The 27,239-nt window shown below is 38.5% G+C and overlaps 1 protein-coding gene across 1 annotated transcript in view; it reads left to right on the top strand.

Moving 5' to 3' along the window:
* LOC133240982 (putative ankyrin repeat domain-containing protein 19) overlaps positions 1–23,797 on the top strand; it is a 33,636-nt gene extending 9,839 nt beyond the window's left edge. Inside the window, exons 3-7 of the mRNA XM_061405951.1 lie at positions 6,276–6,382; positions 13,387–13,524; positions 19,292–19,325; positions 23,458–23,518; positions 23,608–23,797. Coding sequence (XP_061261935.1) covers positions 6,276–6,382; positions 13,387–13,524; positions 19,292–19,298 — 252 coding nt within the window. The 3' untranslated portion in view covers positions 19,299–19,325; positions 23,458–23,518; positions 23,608–23,797. The remainder of the gene's footprint in view (positions 1–6,275; positions 6,383–13,386; positions 13,525–19,291; positions 19,326–23,457; positions 23,519–23,607) is intronic.
* The last annotated feature ends 3,442 nt before the right edge of the window (positions 23,798–27,239 follow it).

Genomic DNA, 27,239 nt, shown 5'->3' with positions numbered 1-27,239 from the left:
TTAATTCGTTTTTCTTTTTTCCTCTCTGATTCATTTATTTCTACCATTCTATCTTCTAATTCACTAATCCTATCTTCTGCCTCTGTTATTCTACTATTTCTTGCCTCCAGAGTGTTTTTGGTTTCATTTTTTTTGCATTATTCATTATATACTGACTCTTTTTTATTTCTTTGAGGTCCTTGTTAAACCTTTCTTGCATCTTCTCAATCCTTGTCTCCAGGCTATTTATCTGTGATTTCATTTTGATTTCAAGATTTTGGATCAATTTCACTATCATTATTCGGAATTCTTTATCAGGTAGATTCCCTATCTCTTCTTCTTTTGTTTGGTTTGGTGGGCATTTATCCTGTTCCTTTATCTGCTGGGTATTCCTCTGTCTCTTCATCTTGTTTAAATTGCTGAGTTTGGGGTGTCCTTTCTGTATTCTGGCAGTTTGTGGAGTTCTCTTTATTGTGGCATTTCCTCACTGTGTGTGGGTTTGTACAGGTGGCTTGTCAAGGTTTCTTGGTTAGGGAAGCTTATGTCAGTGTTCTGGTGGGTGGAGCTGGATTTTTTCTCTCTGGAGTACAATGAAGTGTCCAGTAATTAGTTATGAGATGTCTATGGTTTTGGGGTGACTTTGGGCAGCCTGTGTCTTGGAGCTCAGGGCTGTGTTCCTGTGTTGCTGGAGAATTTGCTTGGTATGTCTTGCCCTGGAACTTGTTGGCCCTTGTGTGGTGCTTGGTTTCAGTGTATGTATGGAGCCATTTGATGAGCTCCTGTCAATTTATGATCCCTGGAGTCAGGAGTTCCCTGGAGTCAGGGTTTGGACTTAAGCCTCCTGCTTCCAGTTATTGGTCTTATTTTTACAGTAGTTTCAAAACTTCTCCTTCTATACAGCACCATTGATAAAACATCTACATTAAAGATGAAACATTTCTCCACCCTGAGGGTCACTCAGAGAGGTTCACAGCCTTACATGGAGAAGAGAAGAGGGAGGAGGGAGTTAGAGGTGACCCAAATGAGTTGAGGTGGAATCAATAGAGGAGAGAGTGGGCTAGCCAGTAATCACTTCCTTATGTGCACTCCACAATTGGACTGCTCAGAGATGTTCACAGAGTTATACAGAGAAGAGAAAAAGGAGGAAGGAGACAGAGGTGGCCAGGAGGATAAAAGTGGGGAATGAAAAGGAGGGAGACAAATCCAGCCAGTAATCAGTTCTCTAAGTGAACACACAGAAATTCACAGAGTTGGGTAGAGTCGAGAGGGGTTAGGGAGGAGACATAGGCGACCTGGTGGAGAAAAAGGAGAGTCCAAAGGGAGAGAGAGCAGTCAAGCCAGTAATCTCACTCCCTAGTGAAAAATGGGTATTGAAGATTGGGTTCTTAAAGGTACAAAATTGGTAACAAATACATAAAAGCAAAAATTAAAAATCTAGAATAGAGTTTGAAATTTCAAAAATACAATGTTAAAGAGACACGTGTACCCCAATGTTCATCGTAGCACTGTTTATAATAGCCAGGACATGGAAGCAACCTAGATGCCCATCAGCAGATGAATGGATAAAAAAGCTGTAGTACATATACACAATGGAGTATTACTCAGCCATTAAAAAGAATACATTTGAATCAGTTCTAATGAGGTGGATGAAACTGGAGCCTATTATACAGAGTGAAGTAAGCCAGAAAGAAAAACACCAATACAGTATACTAACACATATATATGGAATTTAGAAAGATGGTAACAATAACCCTGTGTACGAGACTGCAAAAGAGACACTGATGTATAGATCAGTCTTATGGACTCTGTGGGAGAGGGAGAGGGTGGGAAGATTTGGCAGAATAGCATTGAAATATGTATAATATCATGTATGAAACGAGTCGCCAGTCCAGGTTCGATGCACAGTACTGGATGCTTGGGGCTGGTGCACTGGGACGACCCGGAGGGAGGGTGGGGGAGGGAGGAGGGAGGAGGGTTCAGGATGGGAAGCACAGGTATACCTGTGGCGGATTCATTTCGATATTTGGCAAAACTAATACAATATTGTAAAGTTTAAAAATAAAATACAATTAAAAAAAAATTTTTTTTAAATAAAATTAAATTAAAAAAAAAACTTCAATGTAATATTGCTTTATACCCCCAGAGAGGTACACACTCAAATGTCTAATAATAAAAAAAAAAAAAAAGAAGAAGGAAAAGAAAGAGAGAAACAAACAAACAAACAAAGAAAGCCAAACAAAGTCGCAAAAATTATAAAGAAAATATAGGTACAAAACTGATAACAAATACCAAAAAGCAAAAGTTAAACATCTAGAGTAGAGCTTGGAATTTCAAAAATACAATGTTAAAAAAAAAAAAAGAAGAAAAAGAAAGAGAGAGAAAAAAAAAACAAACAAAAACAAAGTCTCAAAAATTATAAAGAAAATATAGGTACAAAATTGATAACAAATACCAAAAAGCATAAATTAAAAATCTAGAGTAGAGTTTGGAATTTCAGATATAAAATGTTATATAAAAGAAGAAGAAAAAACAAAAACAAAAACAAGATCACAAAAATTATAAAAAATATATATATATATATATGAAGTTTGCTTTAAAAAAATGGTCTTTTTTTTTTTTTGCAAAGTAATAGTAGATTATAAAAGTGAAAATTAAAGGAATAATAGAGGACTTAAATTTTTTTAAAAAAATTAAAAAAAAAAAGAAAGAATGATCGTAAAAATATATCTAGGACTTTCTCTGGTTTTGTTGTGAGTATTGTGGGGTCAGTTCATTTTTGGCTAGTTCCTTGGTCTGACTTATATTTCTCAAGATCTATAGGCCCCTTCCTATGTAGTCGGTACTAACCACAGGGTTTAATCTATTGCCTGTAGCTTCCAAGGCGGTTCCCTCTGTTATTGCTTCTTCTGTTTGCTGGTCTCTTCAGTGTCTGGTTTCTGCCCTGACACAAAGGGGACAGTGGTGGACACTTTTTTTTTTTTAGGTTCACTTGTTCAGTCATGCTGTGGGGTGGCGGGGGGCGGGATCCTGCAAACAAATAACACTAGAGTGTGCTCGCAGTGCCTCAGCCACACTGGGTCTGCCCCCACTCACGGCGCGTGTAGCCTCCCTGCCCACACTGCTCAGGGTCTAGGTTGCTCTGCTGGGAACCATCCACGGCCGGCCCTGGGCTGCTTGCACCTCCCGGGTCCAAGCCGCTCAGGTTCAGGCACTCCGGTAGTCCTCAGAGGCGCAGACTCAGTTGGGCCTGCGTTTTGTGCCCTTCCCAGGTCCGAGCAGCTCAGGTGATGAGGTGTTTGGCGAGCGCGATTGCTGCAACTTATCGCCTCCCCGCTGCTTGGTTATCTAGGTGTACAACCAGTGCACCTTCTCAGGCGGATGTTGACCGTCCAGACCCCCAAGAAGTTTTAGTTAGCAAAAAAGCCTGTTTACAGTTTTATAGATAATGTCTCTCTGGGGCTGCGATTGCCCCCTTCTGGCTCTGGCTGCTTGTCACCAGAGGGGGATGGTCTGCAGCCGGCTATCTCTGTTCAGTCCTTTGTTCCGTGCATGGGCCTGGCGGTGTCTTAGGTTAGGGCTGGCTTTTCACGTGGTAGATATCCCACAGTCTGGTTTGCTAGCCCAAATTATTCTGCTTAGATAGCGCTTGGGGTATTCAGGCCAGATCCTTAGTCTAAGCGATGCAGCCTGTGCCATGCCTCCCTGCCCAGCCCCCGCTTGCTAGTGGCATGTGCAGACATCTGCGCTGCTTCTCTGCTGGGGGAGTTACCATAGGGCTCGCAATCTGCAGGTTTTAATTATTTATTTTTCCTCCATGTTATGTTGCCCTCTGTGCTTCCAAGGCTTGGCACAGATTCGGCAGTGAGGAGGTTTCCTGGTGTTTGGAAACTTCTCTCTTTTTAAGACTCCCTTCCCGGGATAGAATTCTGTCCCTCTCTCTTTTGTGTCTTTTTTTGTCTTTTATATTTTTTCCTACCTCCTTTTGAAGACTTGGGTTGCTTTTCTGGGTGCCTGATGTCCTCTGCCAGCATTCAGAAGTTGTTTTGTGGAATTTACTCGGCGTTTAAATGTTCTTTTGATAAATTTGTGGGGGAGAAAGTGTTCTCCCCGTCCTACTCCTCCGCCATCTTAGCTCCCTCCCTCCTACATGTACATGTATTGTATATGTAATTTCTAAATGCACCCTCCACAAAAGAAAGTAGTCTCCTGAAGCATTGGAGTTTGATCAGTGCTAGCTACTTCCATCAGCTCCCTCCTTTCCAACAATATTAGCCTGACTTTTTCTTTGCCCCTGTGTTTGAGACATTAAAAAGTGTATCTTTGGCAGTATCTATGGGCTTGAACGATAACTCCTTTTCCTTCCAACCACTCATCATTCAGTGACACTCTGAGAGTCTTTAGCGACTTGCTCATGGCGAAGTCACTTTGTCTGTAGAGTCTGACCTTTAAGGATTTTGCACCTTCGCTTATCATCCAGGTCATTAGGTCAACAGATGTTTGTTACCAACAGGGTTTTCCTGACTGCAGTAATAGTAACTCATGAGCCTTTTTTGGTGTCAGCTTCAGGACAGACTCTTGCAGTGTGTCTGTTAGAATTGCTGATCCCTGGCATAAGCAGATGAGAGCTTTAAAACCTGTGAAGTTAGTAACAGTACAGAGGGGAATTGTTTTAAGCATTTATTTTCAGCAGGCTTGGAAACTTATGATCCATTTTATTAACAATCTAGAAGAATTCTAGAGATAGACTGTAGTTTCAACAGGCAGTGGAAACATTCTTGACTGTGAATTATGAGTCTTTTTAATATAATTTATGTTTAATTGAATTATGAGTCTTAATAGCTGTATTTATTACATATTGGGACCCACGTTTTCTGTGAAACATATGATACTAAAGAAAGGAAAGGTTTCACATACAAATATTTGCTTTATACACACCTGTTTGGAAACAGCAAACATAAAACCAAAGGTTGGCCATAAACCAAACATGGTCCTTGGATATGTTTAGTTTACCTCCACACATTGAGTCAACATTTCAAATTTAGGAGGCTCATGCAGAAGTTCAGGCTTCTCCAAGGACCAAATCTGGACCCCCTTGAGCCCATCCTACTTCTTGGTCTGTGTGCAGAGGCCACCCCTTCTGTTTGGGACATGTGTTTTTGGGGTTACTGGTCTCACCTGGCTTTTTCACTTACTCAGGTCATCAGCTTTCCATCCATAAGCATCTGAGTTTCCAATTTTTGATTGATAGTTTATTTTGATAAATATTTGAAGGTTTTTAAAGACAGTCTAATTAATCTATAATTGATTTCATATTTAAAAAAACTCTTAAGAATGGGATTGAATTTTTCAAATTAGAATTTTTAAGTTGGTTGTGGCAGTTTCGCACTGAATAAGTCTCACAAACACACAAGATTATAAGAGACAGCACAGGGGGAGCTGGTGGAAGAGCAACTCCCCGAGAAAAGGTTGAGCATGTATTTATTGGTAATTTTACGTTCCAATCTTTAACTAAGAGCAGTAAAGCAAGGCAGACACCAGAACTCTAGGATTTTGGAAGCTTCCTCCTGGTGGTCTGGAGGTAATCACATGAGAGTCATCAAGAAGGGTCTTTGAAGATAAGCTGGGGAGGGCACTCATTCTGCATGCAGTTAGCATCTAGCTAATGCTGACCTCTCAGCCAGAATGTCTAACTTAAGGAATGGCAGTGGAAAGAGCAAGCAAGGAAGAAAGAATGAGTAAGATTAAATTCCAGGAGACATTTCTGAGAACGCAGTAAAACAGGGTTCCCACAGTTGACTTTTTGAAAAAGAAAAAAAAAAAGTTTCTCTCTTTGAATGTTCATGTAGAGAAGAATATTCCCACTGGAATGTCTGTAAACCTTTTGAGTTTACTCATGGTCATCGTTGGATAAGTTATGCATGCTACAGATAGTATTCTATATTTCTGCCTCAGCATTGTCCCTAAAATATGCAGTTGATACAGTAGCTAAATGATACCTGCACCCCCTGCATTGGGAGCTTGACATTTAGCCACAGGACCACCAGGGAAGGCCCAGAGGAGGAGCATATTAAAGAGAAAGAAGGTGAACTGGGCAATGAGGAGGGGGCTGTCTTTCATTTATTTTCTTTATTTTTAAGTTCAGAGAATCTTTTGCATGACTTTAATTTCAGTTTAGAAAGTAACCTCCAATTAAGATAAATAAATTTATGTTTTAAAAAAAGAAAAAAAAATGACACACACACACAAAAGAAATAGGTTAACTGTGTACATTAGAAATGGTTTTCCCTGTTTTACAGGATGACCTGACACCACTGTTACTTGCGATACATGAAAGGAGAGGGCAAATGGTGGAGTTTTTAGTAAAGAAAGAAGCAAAAATACATGCGGTTGATAAGAAGAAAAGGTACCATTGTTCTTTTTCTTTTTAAAATCCTTAGTGCTGTTCTAGGATGCTAATATCAAGATTAAATGAATAAGAGGATTCATTTGTGATCAACACATCATCACTTATGTAGAAAATCAATGGTTCTGACTGGGAATCATGAACAATATATAGCAGGAATGTACAGGAGGATTCATATTCCTTTATAATATTGACCGATGTCACATGCAACCTCTTTTTTTTTTTTAACATTTTTTAAAATTTTATTTTATTTTTAAACTTTACAATATTGTATTAGTTTTGCCAAATATCGAAATGAATCCGCCACAGGTATACCCACGTTCCCCATCCTGAACCCTCCTCCTTCCCCTACCCTCCCTCTGGGTCATCCCAGTGTACCAGCCCCAAGCATCCAGTACCGTGCATGGAACCTGGAATGGCATCTCGTTTCATACATGATATTATACATGTTTCAATGCTATTCTCCCAATTCTCCCCACCCTCTCCCTCTCCCACAGAGTCCATAAGACTGATCTATACATCAGTGTCTCTTTTGCAGTCTCGTACACAAGGTTATTGTTACCATCTTTCTAAATTCCATATATATGTGTTAGTATACTGTATTGGTGTTTTTCTTTCTGGCTTACTTCACTCTGTATAATAGGTTCCAGTTTCATCCATCTCATTAGAACAGATTCAAATGTATTCTTTTTAATGGCTGAGTAATACTCCATTGTGTATATGTACCACTGCTTTCTTATCCATTCATCTGCTGATGGGCATCTAGGTTGCTTCCATGTCCTGGCTATTATAAACAGTGCTGCAATGAACATTGGGGTACACGTGTCTCTTTCCCTTCTGGTTTCCTCAGTGTGTATGCCCAGCAGTGGGATTGCTGGATCATAAGGCAGTTCTATTTCCAGTTTTTTAAGGAATCTCCACACTGTTCTCCATAGTGGCTGTACTAGTTTGCATTCCCACCAACAGTGTAAAAGAGTTGCCTTTTCTCCACACCCTCTCCAGCATTTATTACTTGTAGACTTTTGGATCACAGCCATTCTGACTGGCGTGAGATGGTACCTCATAGTGGTTTTGACTTGCATTTCTCTGATAATGAGTGATGTTGAGCATCTTTTCATGTGTTTGTTAGCCATCTGTATGTCTTCTTTGGAGAAATGTCTATTTAGTTCTTTGGCCCATTTTTGGATTGGGTCATTTATTTTTCTGGAGTTGAGCTGTAGGAGTTGCTTGTATATTTGTGAGATGAGTTGTTTGTCCGTTGCTTCATTTGCTATTATTTGCTCCCATTCTGAAGGCTGCCTTTTCACCTTGCTAATAGTTTCCTTTGTTGTGCAGAAGCTTTTAAGTTTAATTAGGTCCCATTTGTTTATTTTTGCTTTTATTTCCAGTATTCTGGGAGATGGGTCATAGGGGATCCTGCTGTGATGTATGTTGGAGAGTGTTTTGCCTATGTTCTCCTCTAGGAGTTTTATAGTTTCTGGTCTTACGTTTAGATCTTTAATCCATTTTGAGTTTATTTTTGTGTAAGGTGTTAGAAAGTGTTCTAGTTTCATTCTTTTACAAGTGGTTGACCAGTTTTCCCAGCACCACTTGTTAAAGAGACTGTCTTTTGTCCATTGTATATTCTTGCCTCCTTTGTCAAAGATAAGGTGTCCATAGGTGCGTGGATTTATCTCTGGGCTTTCTAGTTTGTTCCATTGATCAATATTTCTGTCTTTGTGCCAGTACCATACTGTCTTGATAACTGTGGCTTTGTAATAGAGCCTGAAGTCAGGTAGGTTGATTCCTCCAGTTCCATTCTTCTTTCTCAAGATAGCTTTGGCTATTCGGGGTTTTTTGTATTTCCATACAAATTGTGAAATTATTTGTTCTAGCTCTGTGAAGAATACCGTTGGTAGCTTGATAGGGATTGCATTGAATCTATAAATTGCTTTGGGTAGTATACTCATTTTCACTATATTTATTCTTCCAATCCATGAACATGGTATATTTCTCCATCTATTAGTGTCCTCTTTGATTTCTTTCACCAGTGTTTTATAGTTTTTTATATATAGGTCTTTAGTTTCTTTAGGTAGATATATTCCTAAGTATTTTATTCTTTCCGTTGCAATGGTGAATGGAATTGTTTCCTTAATTTCTCTTTCAGTTTTCTCATTATTAGTGTATAGGAATGCAAGGGATTTTTGTGTGTTGATTTTATATCCTGAGACTTTACTATAATCATTGATTAGTTCTAGTAATTTTCTGGTGGTGTCTTTAGGGTTTTCTATGTAAAGGATCATGTCATCTGCAAACAGTGAGAGTTTTACTTCTTCTTTTCCAATTTGGATTCCTTTTATTTCTTTTTCTGCTTTGATTGCTGTGGCCAAAACTTCCAAAACTATGTTGAATAGTAATGGTGAAAGTGGGCACCCTTGTCTTGTTCCTGACTTTAGAGGAAATGCTTTCAATTTTTTACCATTGAGGATAATGTTTGCTATGGGTTTGTCATATATAGCTTTTATTATGTTGAGGTATGTTCCTTCTATTCCTGCTTTCTGGAGAGTTCTTATCATAAATGGATGTTGAATTTTGTCAAAGGCTTTCTCTGCATCTATTGAGATAATCATATGGTTCTTGTTTTTCAATTTGTTAATGTGGTGTATAACATTGATTGATTTGCGGATATTGAAGAATCCTTGCATCCCTGGGATAAAGCCCACTTGGTCATGGTGTATGATCTTTTTAATGTGTTGTTGGATTCTGATTGTTAGAATTTTGTTAAGGATTTTTGCATCTATGTTCTTCAGTGATATTGGCCTGTAGTTTTCTTTTTTTGTGGGATCTTTGTCAGGTTTTGGTATTAGGGTGATGGTGGCCTCATAGAATGAGTTTGGAAGTTTACCTTCCTCTGCAATTTTCTGGAAGAGTTTGAGCAGGATCGGTGTTAGCTCTTCTCTAAATTTTTGGTAGAATTCAGCTGTGAAGCCATCTGGACCTGGGCTTTTGTTTGCTGGAAGATTTTTGATTACAGTTTCAATTTCCGTGCTTGCGATGGGTCTGTTAAGATTTTCTATTTCTTCCTGGTCGAGTTTTGGAAAGTTGTACTTTTCTAAGAATTTGTCCATTTCTTCCACGTTGTCCATTTTATTGGCATATAATTGTTGATAGTAGTCTCTTATGATCCTTTGTATTTCTGTGTTGTCTGTTGTGATCTCTCCGTTTTCATTTCTAATTTTATTGATTTGATTTTTCTCCCTTTGTTTCTTGATGAGTCTGGCTAATGGTTTGTCAATTTTATTTATCCTTTCAAAGAACCAGCTTTTGGCTTTGTTGATTTTTGCTATGGTCTCTTTTGTTTCTTTTGCATTTATTTCTGCCCTAATTTTTAAGATTTCTTTCCTTCTACTAACCCTGGGGTTCTTCATTTCTTCCTTTTCTAGTTGCTTTAGGTGTAGGGTTAGGTTATTTATTTGACTTTTTTCTTGTTTCTTTAGGAATGCCTGTATTGCTATGAATTTTCCCCTTAGGACTGCTTTTAAGGTGTCCCACAGGTTTTGAGTTGTTGTGTTTTCATGTTCATTAGTTTCTATTTAAATTTTGATTTCTTTTTTGATTTCTTCTGTGATTTGTTGGTTATTCAGCAGCGTGTTGTTCAGCCTCCATATGTTGGAATTTTTATTAGTTTTTCTCCTGTAATTGAGATCTAATCTTACTGCATTGTGGTCAGAAAAGATGCTTGGAATGATTTCTATTTTTTTGAATTTACCAAGGCTAGATTTATGGCCCAGGATGTGATCTATCTTGGAGAGGTTCCATGTGCGCTTGAGAAAAAGGTGTAATTCATTGTTTTGGGATGAAATGTCCTATAGATATCAATTAGGTCTAACTGGTCTATTGTATCTTTTAACGTTTGTGTTTCCTTGTTAATTTTCTGTTTAGTTGATCTATCCATAGGTGTGAGTGGGGTATTAAAGTCTCCCACTATTACTGTGTTATTGTTAATTTCTCCTTTCATACTTGTTAGCATTTGTCTTACATATTGCGGCGCTCCCGTGTTGGGTGCATATATATTTATAATTGTTATATCTTCTTCTTGGATTTATCCTTTGATCATTAGGTAGTGACCATCTTTGTCTCTTTTCACAGCCTTTGTTTTAAAGTCAATTTTATCTGATATAAGTATTGCTACTCCTGCTTTCTTTTGGTCCCTATTTGCATGGAAAATCTTTTTCCAGCCCTTCACTTTCAGTCTGTATGTGTCCCCTGTTTTGAGGTGGGTCTCTTGTAGACAACATATGTAGGGGTCTTGTTTTTGTATCCATTCAGCCAGTCTTTGTCTTTTGGTTGGGGCATTCAACCCATTTACATTTAAGGTAATTACTGTTAAGTATGATCCCGTTGCCATTTACTTTATTGTTTTGGGTTCGAGTTTATACACTGTTTTTGTGTTTCCTGTCTAGAGAATATCCTTTAGTATTTGTTGGAGAGCTGGTTTGGTGGTGCTGAATTCTCTCAACTTTTGCTTGTCTGAGAAGCTTTTGATTTCTCCTTCATATTTGAATGAGATCCTTGCTGGGTACAATAATCTGGGCTGTAGGTTATTTTCTTTCATCACTTTAAGTATGTCTTGCCATTCCCTCCTGGCTTGAAGAGTTTCTATTGAAAGATCAGCTGTTATCCTAATGGGAATTCCCTTGTGTGTTATTTGTTGTTTTCCCCTTGCTGCTTTTAATATTTGTTCTTTGTGTTTGATCTTTGTTAATTTGATTAATATGTGTCTTGGGGTGTTTCGCCTTGGGTTTATCCTGTTTGGGACTCTCTGTGTTTCTTGGACTTGGGTGATTATTTCCTTCCCCATTTTAGGGAAGTTTTCACCTATTATCTCCTCAAGTATTTTCTCATGGTCTTTCTTTTTGTCTTCTTCTTCTGGGACCCCTATGATTCGAATGTTGTAGCATTTAATATTGTCCTGGAGGTCTCTGAGATTGTCCTCATTTCTTTTAATTCGTTTTTCTTTTTTCCTCTCTGATTCATTTATTTCTACCATTCTATCTTCTAATTCACTAATCCTATCTTCTGCCTCTGTTATTCTACTATTTCTTGCCTCCAGAGTGTTTTTGGTTTCATTTTTTTTGCATTATTCATTATATACTGACTCTTTTTTATTTCTTTGAGGTCCTTGTTAAACCTTTCTTGCATCTTCTCAATCCTTGTCTCCAGGCTATTTATCTGTGATTTCATTTTGATTTCAAGATTTTGGATCAATTTCACTATCATTATTCGGAATTCTTTATCAGGTAGATTCCCTATCTCTTCTTCTTTTGTTTGGTTTGGTGGGCATTTATCCTGTTCCTTTATCTGCTGGGTATTCCTCTGTCTCTTCATCTTGTTTAAATTGCTGAGTTTGGGGTGTCCTTTCTGTATTCTGGCAGTTTGTGGAGTTCTCTTTATTGTGGCGTTTCCTCACTCTCTGTGGGTTTGTACAGGTGGCTTGTCAAGGTTTCTTGGTTAGGGAAGCTTGTGTCGGTGTTCTGGTGAGTGGAGCTGTATTTCTTCTCTCTCCTTTTGAAGACTTGGGTTGCTTTTCTGGGTGCCTGATGTCCTCTGCCGGCTTTCAGAAGTTGTTTTGTGGAATTTACTCGGCGTTTGAATGTTTTTTTGATGAATTTGTGGGGGAGAAAGTGTTCTCCCCGTCCTACTCCTCCGCCATCTTAGCTCCTCCCTCACACATGCAACCTCTTTTTGTTTGATTGGTTGATCTTGTAATAGCTGAGGGATTTCAAATTAGTTTTATTAACTTTGTGAAATATGGATTCTGCTTTTTAGTTTACCTCATGACAGTATTGTGTTTCTTAATTCTTTTAAAAGAATTCTTTAACCTCTACTTTGTATGTATATATTTTTATAAGATGCATAGTAAACCTAAAAGACTTGATTTTGTCTTTTGGATAACTCTTTGTTTTAAATTACTTTGTTTGAAGAATGCTGATGTTACTAGGTTGCAAAAGAGTCAGATACAACATAGCGACTAAATAACAACAGCCACAAAAAGGTGATTATTACTCACGGTCACCATATCCTGTGTGCTCATCAGTTTTTATCCTTTCTCATTTTAGTACATTTTGATATTTTCATTTTTAATGCAGGTAGAAGCAAGAAAGATAGCTTTGATCGGATAAACAGTTCCTTTATAAAGACAAGTCAGAGGTGGATGATACAGATAAAAATGATGGGCTTTAGTTTCAGGCTAGGTTCAATTCCTAGGTTTCCTACTGATTAGGGTTATCATCAGCAAATAAGTTTCCTGATACAAAAGGCAAATAGTAATGCATCTTTCAAAGGTGCCTGTGTGTAAGAAAGATTTGATATATAGTATTTCATTTTTAGCACCTAGCACATGCTTGTCCACATCATTAACTGCCAACCATGACTATTTTTATTCCCATTATTATCAATATTTTTTATTTAAACCTGCAAGTAGCCTTTCCTTAACCCAACCTCTAGTTGACTTTGAAGCTGAATATATCAGACTAAGGAGGAAATAGAGAATTTATCCCTTAAATCGTCATCTGCCTCAGATAAGTGACCTCAGCATAGTTTCTTGTCCATCAAGGACTTTATTATTATTTTTTAAAAACATTTATTTATTTTGCTACGTGGGGTCCTAGTTGTGGGAACTCTTAGTTACAGCATATGGGATCAAGTTCCCTCACCAGGGATGGAACCTAGGCTCCCCACATTGGGAACCTGAAGTCTTATCCACTGGCCCACCAGGGAAGTCCCCATCAGGGACTTTTGAAATAGTAAGTGCTGCCACCTGGCATCCCAGTGGGACGGGAGGCTTCTTTTCCGTCCCTTCATTTTAGCCTTGGAGGTAATTTGTAAAGATGAACACTTGAGCCTGTAAATGGTCAGTTCTTCATGAAAGGGCAAGGTGTTCACTTGGTAAAGCATATCAAATTAACTGTTTAAGTAAGTCAACTCAGCTTCCTGAGGCTGAAGTTATCTCTCTGTTGTTTTAGAACAGCCCTCATGCTTGCTCTCAAGTATGGATCAATAAATGTCATCAGATTTCTTCTTCAACAAGGTGCTGACATCTTTTCTCAAGATGTTTTTGGATGGACTGCAGAAGAGTATGCTGTTATTAGTGGTTTTAATATGTAAGTGTTCACATTAAAATGCCAGTTCTCACTAAACTGCAGCCAAAAAATAATTTTAGCTGTTAGCTTGCTACGTGACCAATGAGAGTTCCAGTTTGTTGCAGGGATTTTGGAGAATGGTGGTGAGATGTTCCCCCTCAAGAACTGAAAGCCATGCAAAGGCCAATTAGTTATAATTGGCTGTGGGCTTGGGGTGCTTTATCTCAGGACATGTAGACCTTGATCCTTAGAAAGCTTGACATTAGCTATTTCATTCCAAGTGTGGCCTCTTGGTATGATGTATGAACAATGTGACAGTTGTGATATTTCTAACTAGTTCTTTGGATCTTGAAATATTTAGTTCAGCAGCAAATCCTATTTTCCCATGAGGGCTTGCCTCTCTAGACACTTCTGCTTGAATTTTCCAAGAACCCAGAGGATTCCCTAAGATCAACGAAACAGTCCTCTTCCACAAGTCATTTGGAGGGGAGAAAATAGTTCCTTCTCATCATTCTGTTGCTTGCATTGATTCTACTGCTGCAGCACTGCTGCTACAGCTGGTCTTGACAGGGCTGCTTGGCAGCTGGATCTGGAGTCTGGATGTGGCTCTATAAAGACCTTTAATAAAATCATTTTAAAAGGAAAAAAAAAAAAAGAAAAATCACCTCATCCTGCAGTGGGCTCACGATTGACCTTTGCTCCCAGGCTGCTCCTCTGGGTCCAGGTTCACCAACCTTTAAGGTGATGCACACGTCGACTTTAGAGTGAGAGGTCCTTTGTTCTCATATGTATGCTTGTTGCTCAGTCACTGTTGCAAACACAGCTCCAGCACCCAGTTTGGGCAGCTGGGCCGCCTACCTTCCCCCCTCACTCAGAGACCTTATGTGGAGCCCATGTGGAAGCCTAGGTCTTCACGATGAGGTGCCCTTGAGGCTCTTATTTGTCTTTTCTGCTAGCAGATGTCAGTGGGGACCATTTTAGGCTGTCAGAGAGGGTCAAGTGCTCCTGCAGGGCTTGAGCAGACTTCCCTTTCTCCTTTGTATCTAGACTTGAACCTCAAGGTGGCTTTTTGTCCTGTGGGGGCACCTTTTCTTAGGTCACAGGTTCCCTGTCATCCTTCCCAGAGTAGTGGGTGCCAGCTTGCCTGAGATTCCCTAATTATGCTTGGCCCCTCATGGGATCTCTTTTCTGTAATACTGAAAATCTTCCAACGGATTTCCATCTGCCTCCATCTAAAATGTTTTCAGAATCTGCCCCATAAGGAACCCATTCAGCAGAAATCCCTAAATCTCAAGTAAGATAGTTGGAATTCAGAGAGGTAAGCCCTGTCTAGAACTTGCCAGCACCCACTGTAAGAGTAGGGATATGTCTTCCAAGGGAATTGGAGAGGAACATGGAGATTAAACATCATTGTCAGAAAGATCTGCTGGTTCAGAGTTTGAGAAGGTAGAGAAGGAAGAGTAGTGGTCCAGGCCAAGTCTTGATTGTGATTAGTTTTCTGCTCTTGGTGTAATTAGCTGCAATAATGGGGGATCATTATGTTCTCTAATGTAGTGAATTCATATGTTATAAATAAATTTAGGTACACATTATCTAAAAGCTGAAATTCTCTAAATTACAAACCACAAAGAAGAGTTATTCACCAGAATTAATAACAGTTTCACTTGAATGTTAAACATATGAAAACGCACACATTGGGATTTACTTGGAATTCCAAAGTAGTTACAGCAGTAAAGTTGAAGATGAAATTATTCCATTCTTTGACTGTTTCTGCAAGCATTTTGGGGGTTTATTATCTCATTGCATCCTATTAATCCTCTTGTGAAATAAGGTAGTAATATTCCAGTTGTGCAGAGGAAGACTTTGAACTGAAGAGAAACAACTCCTCCAGGAACAAAGAGAAGTTGGTTATAGAGGTAGGATTTGCAAGCTCGAGAGATTTTTCATATGCCAAGCTAAATCTAGTTAATTATTGGAGCTGTACTGACCTGAGTTCATGACTACTTCATCTTCCTTTTCTTTCCCCTTTCAGTTCAGTTCAGTTGCTCAGTCGTGTTCGACTCTTTAGGACCCCATGAATCGCAGCATGCCAAGCCTCCCTGTCCATCACCAACTCCCAGAGTTTACCCAAAATCATGTCCATTGAGTCGGTGATGCCATCCAACCATCTCATCCTCTGTCGTCCCCTTCTCCTCCTGCCTTCAATCTTTCCCAGCATCAGGGTCTTTTCGAATGAGTCTGCTCTTCGCATCAGGTGGCCAAAATATTGGAGTTTCAGCTTCAACATCCGTCCTTCCAATGAACACCCAGGACTGATTTCCTTTAGGATGGACTGGTTGGATCTCCCTGCAATTTAAGGGACCCTCAAGAGTCTTTTCCAAGACTACAGTTCAGAATCATCAATTCTTCTGCACTCAGATTTCTTATAGTCCAACTCTCACATCCATACATGACTACTGGAAAAACCATAACCTTGACTAGACGGACCTATGTTGAGAAAGTAATGTCTCTGCTTTTGAATATGCTAAGTTGGTCTAATTTTCTTTCCAAGGAGTAAGCGTCTTTTAATTTCTTGGCTGCAGTCACCATCTGCAGTAGTTTTGGAGCCCCAAAACACAAAATCAATCACTGTTTCCCCACCTATTTGCCATGAAGTGATGGGACCGGATGCCATGATCTTCGTTTTCTGAATGTTGAGCTTTAGGCCAACTTTTTCACTCTCTTCTTTCACTTTCATCAAGAGGCTTTTTAGTTCTTCTTCACTTTCTGCCATAAGGGTGGTGTCATCTGCATATCTGAGGTTATTGATATTTCTCCTGGCAGTCTTGTTTCCAGCTTGTGCTTCATCTAGCCCAGTGTTTCTTATAATGCACTCTGCATGTATGTTAAATAAGCAGGGCAAAAATATACCTTTACTTTCTCCTTTACTACATGCTAAATAAAAGTTTATAGAACTTAGAAACTTGACATGTATGTGACAATTGAAGTTTTGGTATTATCTCTGACATTGTCTGAAATGATCTAAGAATTTGGTAGTTGTTTTTCATATCAGTGTTAAAATATTATTTATCGCATTTTTAATACATAGCTTTCGCCAACTGATTTCTGAATATAAAGAAAAGAGATCTAAAACTTCTCCTGGAAAAAACCAACCCAGGTACATCATCTGATACCAAATTACTCTTGGTGATTCTACCATAGATAAAGTAGGAATGAGGAAGTTTCAATAATGAAGGAACTATTAAAAAATAAGTGCAAATTGCATGTATATTTTATTTTTTTCAAAATTAGTTTCTTTATACTCTAGTATTCAGAATTTTTTAAGAAGTTAATTGTAGGTGATTTAACATGAAAAACAGTATTGTTTGAGAAGAAATACATCTCTTTAATATGGCCCCTAAAGTCCTATATTAGATTTTTGTGTAAATCATAAAAAATTTTAAGTGAGTATGATGTATATTTCATCTATAGTCATAGTACAGCAGACTGGACGTCTTATGAAAGTGAACTTTCATTTTTAGAAATGGTTTGCATTTAGTGAATGAATAGTTAGTAGTTACTGTGTAGTGATTAGTCTTACTAAAATAGTTACCATCATTAAAACTGAGAACTTGAATAATCCCTTCCTGGTAGGATAAGAAATGATAAACAATAACTGCAAAGCTGAGCCAGTGTGCAGCATAGTAGTGAGGGATTATTTCTGAAAGATTCCTACCAATTGTACAGAAGACAGAAAAGCAATGCCTAGTTGAGAACCAGTTATTTTGCCTATTGTACCAAGCAGGTCTAGATTACCAACTTCATTCCTTACAGATCCAGAGAGAGTGAGATAGGTTGACTTCATTAGGATCAGATATTTTCTTTTGTGTGTTGGACAATTGTCATGAGAGTATAATTTTGTAAGAACATGATGTTCTCTTGCCATCAGTTAAAAGATTATCATAATAGATATTCAAATAGAACAACTTGGGACTCTGCAGGTTCTAATAAAAGCACAAAAATATTTGCATTAACAAAAAACAGCATTAGGTCCACTGGATGTGGCATCTATCACATTGTACAGGGTATCCAAGGATACCTTTAACTGAGTAGACCTCTATCTAATCAAAGGAGGCTTCCTAGGTGGCTCAGTAATAAAGAATCCACCCACCAATGCAGGAGATATGGCTTGATCCCTGTGTCGGAAATATCCCCTGGAGAAGAAAATGGCAACCCACTCCAGTACTCTTGCCTGGGAAATCCCATGGACAGAAGGGCCTGGTGAGCTGTAGTCCATGGGATCACAAGAGTCAGCCACGATTTGGTGACTGAACAACAAAAACATCTGTCAAAGAACTATAGGTTGGCTCATTACACAAGTCAGAAGAGATACAGAGATGACAGTGTCTTGGTCTTCAATACGCTCAGAATAGAGTTTTTCTCTGGTTAATTTCTGTATTTTTTTAAAGAAAAATTTCAAAGAAAACATGCTTATTTATTTGTTCATTTGTTCACTAAACAGATAAATTTCAAGTGTCTTCTATGTACTAAGCATTGTTCTGATGTCACAGGATGAAAACATTTAAAAATCACTGCCCCTGCTCTCCTTGCTCAAGCTTGCAGTACTGCTCTCCCTGTGGAGTCACTGCATGTGAGTCATCCCTCCAGCATCAGATCATGACGACCCCTGGGAAATGTTGTTCAACAGCACCAGAGTCCGTGGCTCCCTCCATTCTTCCCTCCCTCCCCTTGTTCATCAGCTTAGGATGTGATGATGTATGCCTTCCAAGCTGAAAAAGCATGATTTCTATAAACATTTGCCATATAATGGGAAGGACTGATATAATGATATCCCTCACTAGTACACAGCGCTCTTTGGACCATCCTAATCTGTGTGGTCCAGATACTCTTGAGCAATGGAAGGAGATAGTCTCAAGAGATTCTTTTTAAACATGCTAGAATATATACAAATATACAGAAGCTGAACTTTTAAAAAAGTTCCCTGTGTGTGGACACACACACACACAGAAGCTGAACTTTTAAAAAAAGTTATATATATATACACACACGCACACACACAGAAGCTGAACTTTTTTAAAAAAGTTCAGCTTCTGTGTACCCTACTTCATGCTCACCACTACAAGTATAGTCCCCATTCTCACCATTGAACTGAGCCCCTTTACCCATTTGCCCTCCCCCACCTGCCTTTCAAGAGATTACCCTTTCTAAGACTGGAATCACTACATCTCTCATACTTCTCTTGCCTTTGGAAAGAGGGCCAGGAAGAGAAGACTTTTGTTTCCAATGTTTTACCTTGCTCTGAGGTTCAGTGCCTTTGACCCAGCTTCCCTGTGATAGGGCATTTTCACTGTGAACTGAAGAGCCAGAGAAGTTGTCATGTCCCAGCAAGACACCTATAGTCTCTGTTCAGTGCTCCAGGCAATAGAAATCCAGAAATACTGTGCTGTTAATACTGTGCATGCTATTGTCAGCTTATAGTACTGATTGTATTAATGGTATAGTATCATTTTCTGTCAGTCTCCTGGAGTTTGGTTAGGATTATGGTCATTGTAAGCAGCAGTTCTTTTCTTTGTTGTTTTGTTTTGCATTTGATAACTATAAAGGGGAGGAGTGGTTCTTAGGCATTAGTGGCCTATGAGTATAGTAAAACCACTGTTCCCTTCCTCTAGTGTGGCCTCCAGTTGTGGTTTGAAAGGAATACTTTTAAACAAAGCCTCAGTCTTGAGGTTTTAATAGTCTGTATTTTTCTTCCATTGATTTAAATGTATCTTGCTTTTTTCTTTAATAGTGGATGAGAGTTCTGAAGAGGACTCTTCAAGGAGGTAGGATTTTATGGATGTTTTAAATTATATGTTTAACTAAGGGAACATGGAGAAGAGAAACTAATGGTTGTTGAGTGTTCTACTCTGGGTTAGACACTGCATTACATGCTTAACATTTGTGACCTCATAGAGTCATCACAGCAGCTTTGTAAAGTAGCTGTGTCCTACTTTTACTTAATTAGGCAACTGTGGTTTCAGGAGGTTAGTGAATTGATCCTGGTTAAAATGAGCTGACCTGTGATTTGACAATTGGCCTTCTTGGCTCCCGTGTCCACTCCCATGGCCCTCAGCAGAGACTGAGAAGTACCTATGTAGCATATAAGTTAAAGATATAAATTAGTTCTTTGACTTGTGTACATTTTAAGTTTCGACATTGTGGGGAAACTCCGGTACTCCCTTAGAGAAAGGAGAGAAGTGGTGCCATCTCAGTAAGTGGTATCCCTGCTGGCGGACCAAGACTGCCATTTTGGACGGACTCAGATTCATCTCTGAACCTTGAACAGACAATGGAGAAGGAAAAGCCTATTCTTCCACTTTAAGTCATTAGGTTTATTCTGGTTTGGGCAAACAAGAATTATTTCAATCCATCAATTGGATTTTCACTTCAGCTATTAGAACTTTTAGTGAAAACAATTTATTTTTAGGCTCTGCCGATACATTGGCTGTCACTCTCTGTTATGGAAACTAAGAATGAGTGTTAACTAGATATTTCATAGGTTGGGAGAGATGGATGCAAAAATAGGTAACGAAAAACTTTTTTGGAGACTTCCCTGGGGGTGCAGTGGTTAAGATGGTTAGTAAGACATCTTCCAATGTAGGTAGTGTGGGTTTGATACTCGGTCAGAGAAGCTAAGATCTCACATGACCCAGGGTCAGACAGCCAAAACGTAAAATAGAAGCAGCATTGGAACTAATTCAGTAAAGACTTTAAAAGTGGTCCACATCAAGAAATCTTAAAAAAAATTAAAAAAAATGCTGTTTTAAAACAGGCCAAATTTTATTCATGTCAAGAAAGTTCATTTAATACATAGACAAAATTTCACTTTTTTTTCTTTTGTTCAAGGACATGAGCCCACTGATTTTTATTGTATGTTTTTGCTTTAAAGATTTCCGAACAAACCTGGCGTTGATTTAGGGCCTACATCAAACTATGAAGTCTTAGATTTTAAAACCAGGTAAAGTGTTCTGTTGTGAAATTATTTTTCCTGCTCTGAAATTAGTTTCATGTAGTATTTACCCTTATGATTAGACAGTGGAGATGACAAATAGATTCAAGGGATTAGATCTAATAAACAGAGTGCCTGAAGAACTATGGATGGAGATTCGTGACATTGTACAAGAGGCAGTTATCAAGACCATCCCCAAGAAAAAGAAAAGCAAAAAGGCAAAATGGTTGTCTGAAGAGGCCTTCCAAATAGCTGATGAAAGAAGATAAACAAAAGGCAAAGGAGAAATGGAAAGATATACCCATTTGAATGCAGAGTTCCAAAGAATAGCAAAGAGAGATAAGAAAGCTGTTCTCAGTGACGAATGCAAAGAAATAGAGGAAACAATAGAATGGGAAAGGCTAGAGATCTCTTGAAGACAATTAGAGATACCATGGGAACATTTCATGCAAAGATGGACACCATAAAGGAAGAAATGGTATGGACCTAAGAGAAGCAGAAGATATTAAGATGAGGTGGCAAGAATACACAGAACTCTACAAAAAAGATCTTTATGACCCATATAACCAGGATGGTGTGATCACTCACCTAGAGCCAAACATCCTGTAATGCGAAGTAAAGTAGGCCTTAAAAAGCATCACTATGAAGAAAGCTAGTGGAGGTGATGGACTTGCAGTTGAGCTATTTCGAATCCTCAAAGATGATGCTGTGAAAGTGTTGCACTCAATATGCCAGCAAATCTGGAAAACTCATCAGTGGCCACAGGACTGAAAAAGGTCAGTTTTCCTTCCAATCCCAAAGAAAGGCAATGCCAAAGAATGTTCAAACTAACACATAATGGCACACATCTCACATGCTAGCAAAGTAATGCTCAAAATTTTCCAAGCCAGGCTTCAAGAGTATGTGAGCCATGAACTTCAGATGTTCAAGCTGGATTTAGAAAAGGCAGAGGAACCAGGGATGGGAATACCAGACCATCTGACCTTCCTCTGGAGAAATCTGTATACAGGAAAAGAAACAACAGTTAGAAATGAATATGGAACAATTGGTTCCAAATCAGAAAAGGAGTACATCAAGGATATAAATTGTCACCCTGCTTATTTAACTTATATGCAGAATACATCATGCGAAATGCCAGGCTGGATGAAGCACAAGCTGGAATCAAGATATGCAGAAGAAATATCAATAACCTCAGATATGCAGATGACACCACCATGATGGCAGAAATTGAAGAACTAAAGAACCTCTTTATGAAAGTGAAAGAGGAGAGTGAAAAAGTTGACTTACAACAAAACATTCAGAAAATTAAGATCATGGCATCTGGTCCCATCACTTCATAGCACGTAGATGGGGAAACAATGGAAACTATGACAGACTTCTTTTTGGGGGCTTCAAAATCACTGCAGATGGTGACTGCAGCCATGAAATTAAAAGATGCTTGCTCCTTGGATGAAAAACTATGCCCAACCTAGACAGAAGATTGAAAAGCAGGGACATTACTTTGCCAGCATAGTTCTGTCTAGTCTAAGCTATGGTATTTATAGTAGTCATGTATGCATGTGAGAGTTGGACTATAAAGCAGGCTGAGCGCTGAATAATTGCTTCTTTTGAACTGTGGTATTGGAGAAGACTCTTCAGAGTCCCTTGGATTGTAAGGAGATCCATTAGTCCATTCTAAAGGAAATCAGTCCTGAATATTCATTGAAAGGACAGATGCTGAAGCTGAAACTCCAATAATTTGGTCATCTGATGCAAAGAACCAACTCATTGGAAAATACAAGTTCTGGGAAAGTTTGAAGGCTGGAGGAGAAGGGGATGACAGAGGATGAGATGGTTCGATGGCATCCCTGACTCAATGGACAAGAGTTTGTAAAACCTCTGGGAATTGGTGATGAACAGGGAAGCCTGGTTGTTGCAGTCCATGGGATCACAGAGAGTCACACACAAGTGAGCAACTGAACTGAGCTGAACTAATGTTGATATTTTCATAAAATTTCAAGAACAGTGTAGATGCATAAAAATATATTAATAAAATCACATGAAACGGAGGCTTTGCTCATAATATATCCTTAAGAATACTGATATGTTACTGATCTATTGTATATAAAGTCTAAATATATGTGTTTCTCCACATACCTTATTATACTTTTTATTTCCATAAAGTTTATTCTTGATTAGGAATGTTTCACTTTTTCCTTTCTTCCTCTTCTACCTTAAAAAAATTTTTTTTAAATTTTATTTTATTTTAAAACTTTACATAATTGTATTATTTTTGCCAAATATCAAATATCTACTATTAACCTAATTTTTCCTTGCAGAACACATTTCTTCAGTGTCTGTTCTTTAAGTCCATCTCTCTCTGTCTCTATTGTGAACATGTTTGCTTATGGCTTTCTATTTAGAATTTGGCTTTCATTCATGATCATTGCTCTATGGGTTTAACCTCGTGTTTTCCCTGTTTCATTGGTCTCTAGATGTTTGAAAAACAGAAGTAGCTTATCATGTTTGCAGTTCTAGTCCATCTAAATAAGGTTCTGTTAAAACCTAAACTTTCATATTTCCCTTTACAAGTGATAAGCCATGTATATATTAATCATGGAAGCAAATTTCAAAATATCACAATTAATTTAAATGTCTTAGTTTTTCAACAGTGCTCTAAACTACTGGGGATAAATTATTACTCTAGAACATTTTGGTAGAGAAATTAATCTAGTGGGTGTCCTAGTATTTGTATATCAGTCAATTAGGGGTAAGGAGAGGAAGATCTGGGGCTTCTGATGTCATCTGTCATAATCCTTTCCCCATGAGCAGGTCAGTCAGTGACAGAACTGGGATTTGAATCCACATCTGAATGACTTCAGAGCCTGTGCTCTTTGTGTTAGATCATAGAGGAATGGGAGATGTTACAATGCTTTTATTCAGGTTGATACTTGTTATATTCTTCAAGCTCTTATTTTCTTTTCCAGCATGTCCTGAAACCAAAGTTAACGAAGCTAATGAAGGCTTCTCAGCAATCCAAGAGAAACAGTAAGTTATTTGAAGACTGTCCTCCTGGTGTTATTCCTTGATTTGAAATGACACATGTTCTCATGTACTCTCTCCTGTTTTCACTATAGTAGATGCAAAATGTGGCATTTTGAGACCAGAGAGTATAGCTTTCTCTGAGGACAATAATTCTGATAGTAACATTGAAGATGTGGTTGAAACATTTCCCAAACCATCACCCTGGTGTGAGGGCATCTGTCATCCTTCCTTCCCATCGCCTGAGCCTGTTTCAAAACTTCTCAAGTCTATAGCAGGCCTTGGTCGTACAAAGGTAAGTTTGTTCTGTTTGTAACTCTTCTTTCACTGTATTTGTTCACATACCAGTCCCCTGAACCTTATGGTGACAAAAAGTATCCCACCACAGAAATCAGTTCAGTTCAGTTCAGTCGCTCAGTCATGTCTGACTCTTTGCAACCCCATGAATCGCAGCACGCCAGCCCTCCCTGTCCATCACCAACTCCCGGAGTTCACCCAGACTTACTTCCATTGAGTCAGTAATGCCATCCAGCCATCTCATCCTCTGTTGTCCCCTTCTCCTTCTGCCCCCAATCCCTCCCAGCATCAGAGTCTTTTCCAATGAGTCAACTCTTCGCATGAGGTGGCCAAAGTATTGGAGTTTCAGCTTTAGCATCATTCCTTCCAAAGAAATCCCAGGGCTGATCTCCTTCAGAATGGACTGGTTGGATCTCCTTGCAGTCCAAGGGACTCTCAAGTGTCTTCTCCAACACCACAGTTCAAAAGCATCAATTCTTCGGCTCTCAGCCTTCTTCACAGTCCAACTCTCACATCCATACATGACCACAGGAAAAACCATAGCCTTGACTAGATGAACCTTTGTTAGCAAAGTAATGTCTCTGCTTTTGAATATGCTATCTAGTTTGGTCATAACTTTCCTTCCAAGGAGTAAGCGTCTTTTAATTTCATGACTGCAGTCACCATCTGCAGTGATTTTGGAGACCAAAAAATAAAGTCTGACACTGTTTCCACTGTTTCCCCATCTATTTCCCATGAAGCGATGGGACCGGATGCCATGATCTTCATTTTATGAATGTTAAGCTTTAAGCCAACTTTTTCACTCTCCTCTTTCACTTTCATTGAGAGGCTTTTTAGTTCCTCTTCACTTTCTGCCATAAGGGTGGTGTCATCTGCATATCTGAGGTTATTGTTATTTCTCCTGGCAATCTTGATTCCAGCTTGTGTTTCTTCCAGTCCAGCGTTTCTCATGATGTACTCTGCATATAAGTTAAACCACAGAAATAGAAGCCCTCAAAGTCACGATATGAAATGGTGTGATAATAACAGCCATACACGTGCATGATTCAGATTTATAAATATTGGCATACTAAGTATGCCATTATGAAAGAAAAGAATTACAAAGCACTGAGGAAAAACAACTATATGAATATGAAAATGGGGAGGAGGATGAAGGGGAAGAATTCCTTTAAGAAGGACAAGATAAATATAAGATGGAATGAGGGTGAAGGTGAGACAGATACTACACAAACACAACAGAAATAGTGGGGTCAGTCAGACCAGGAACTCTATATTATAAATATGTGAGAAATTATTTCAAATTCAACTTAAGAAGAGAAAGTGAGGTTGTAAAAATAAAAACAATGCTCATACTCTTTTGAATGACATATAGCTGATTTTTATGAAGAACTAAAAAAAAATGTGTTCCTTATTATTTGTGGTGGTTGTTTTCAAGGTTGGTGGTGGTTCTTGGTTTTTTTTTTTTTGGTTGAAGTGTAGTCAGTTTAAAATACTGTGTAAGTTTCAGGTGTACAGCAATGTGATTTGTTTATACTTGTGTGTGTGTGTGTGTGTGTGTGTATTGAATATAGTTCCCTCTGGAAGTTCATTTGAATTTGAAGTGATTTCTCTTTTTAAAAAAATTCTCACTTTGAAATTAATGAAGCAATGTCTTCTATTTAACCTAGCATAACTTTCGTTTAGAGATAATTCAAGATGAGCCCTGTTTTAGGCGTTCGGATTATGAATTATGTATTATGAATTAAGAATTTCTGGCCCTTCTGTTTCTTGTGGTTTCTAACTTCGTCAGTTCAGTCACTCAGTCGTGTCTGACGCTAAATACTTAATGTACTTATTTAATTTATCTTACTGTTTGCTATAACCCTGGTGGGTGTTTTAGATCTTTCTGAAAATAAAGAGGAAATACATAAGCATTTTATCTATTCTTTTTACTAAAATTATAATTTATAATTTTATAAATGAGATTCTTAATCTCTCTTCATTAAATGAGAAAATTTTCAGCTGCAACAGTCTGAAAGAAGAAATGTAGAAGTATATTTTTTCCTCTGGAGAGATTCTGATTTCTTTTTTCTGAATGTCAGCAGATAATGGGTAATTACATACATTAAGTGAATGAAATCATGATTTATGCTTTTTTCTTATATAGACTGCTGCTGCTGCTGCTAAGTCACTTCAGTTGTGTCTGACTCTGTGCGACCCCATAGACAGCAGCCCACCAGGCTCCCCCCTCCCTGGGATTCTCCAGGCAAGAACACTGGAGTGGGTTGCCATTTATATAGACTATTTGTTATTATTAAATCATAAGGAAAGAAAAACTACCACCAGAGTTTTAAAAATTATCTGTGGAAGATATTTTTTCTTTTAAAAATATCTCTAGCAACATGTACATTCCACGTTATTTTTATTTATTTATTTTTAATTTTAATTGGAGGCTTGTTACTTTACAATATTATAGTGGCTTTGCCATACATGGACATGATCAGCCATGGATGTACATGTGTTCCCCATCCTGAACTCTCCTCCCACCTCCCTCCCCATCCCATCCCTCTGGGTCATCCCAGTGCACCAGCCCTGAGCACCCTGTCTCATGCATCGAACCTGGACTGGCGATCTGTTTCACATATGATAATAGACATGTTTCAATGCTATTCTCTCAAGTCATCATGCCCTTGCCTTCTCCCATAGAGTCCAAAATACTGTTTTTTACATCTGTGTCTCTTTTGCTTTCTCGCATATAGGGTTATCATTACCATCTTTCTAAATTCCATATATATGCGTTAGTATACTGTATTGGTAGTTTTCTTTCACTCTGTATAATAGGCTCCAGTTTCATCCACCTCATTAGAACTGATTTAAACATATTCTTTTTAATGGCTGTGTAATATTCCATTGTGTATATGTACCACTACTTTCTTATCCATTCGTCTGCTGATGGATATCTAGGTTGCTTCCATGTCCTGGCTATTATAAGCAGTGCTGTGATGAACATTGGGGTACACGTGTCTCTTCCACTTCTGGTTTCCTCAGTGTGTATGCCCAGCAGTGGGATTGCTGGGTCGTATGGCAGTTCTATTTCCAGTTTTTTAAGGAATCTCCACACTGTTCTCCATAGTGGCTGTACTAGTTTGCATTCCCACCAACAATGTAAGAGGGTTCCCTTTTCTCCACACTCTCTCCAGCATTTATTGTTTGTTGACTTTTGGATAGCAGCCATTCTGACCGGCGTGAGATGGTACCTCATGGTGGTTTTGATTTGCATTTTCCTGATAATGAGTAATGTTGAGCATCTTTTCATGTGTTTGTTAGCCATCTGTATGTCTTCTTTGGAAAAATGTCTGTTTAGTTCTTTGGCCCATTTTTTGGTTGGGTCATTATTTTTTCTGGAATGAGGTGCAGGAGCTGCTTGTATATTTTTGAGATTCATTCTTTG

Source organism: Bos javanicus, chromosome 29, assembly GCF_032452875.1.
Source record: "Bos javanicus breed banteng chromosome 29, ARS-OSU_banteng_1.0, whole genome shotgun sequence".
In the NCBI taxonomy this organism is placed as follows: Eukaryota; Metazoa; Chordata; class Mammalia; order Artiodactyla; family Bovidae; genus Bos; species Bos javanicus.
The sequence above is the reverse complement of the archived record's forward strand: the minus strand, read 5'-3'. Positions and strand labels throughout refer to the sequence as shown.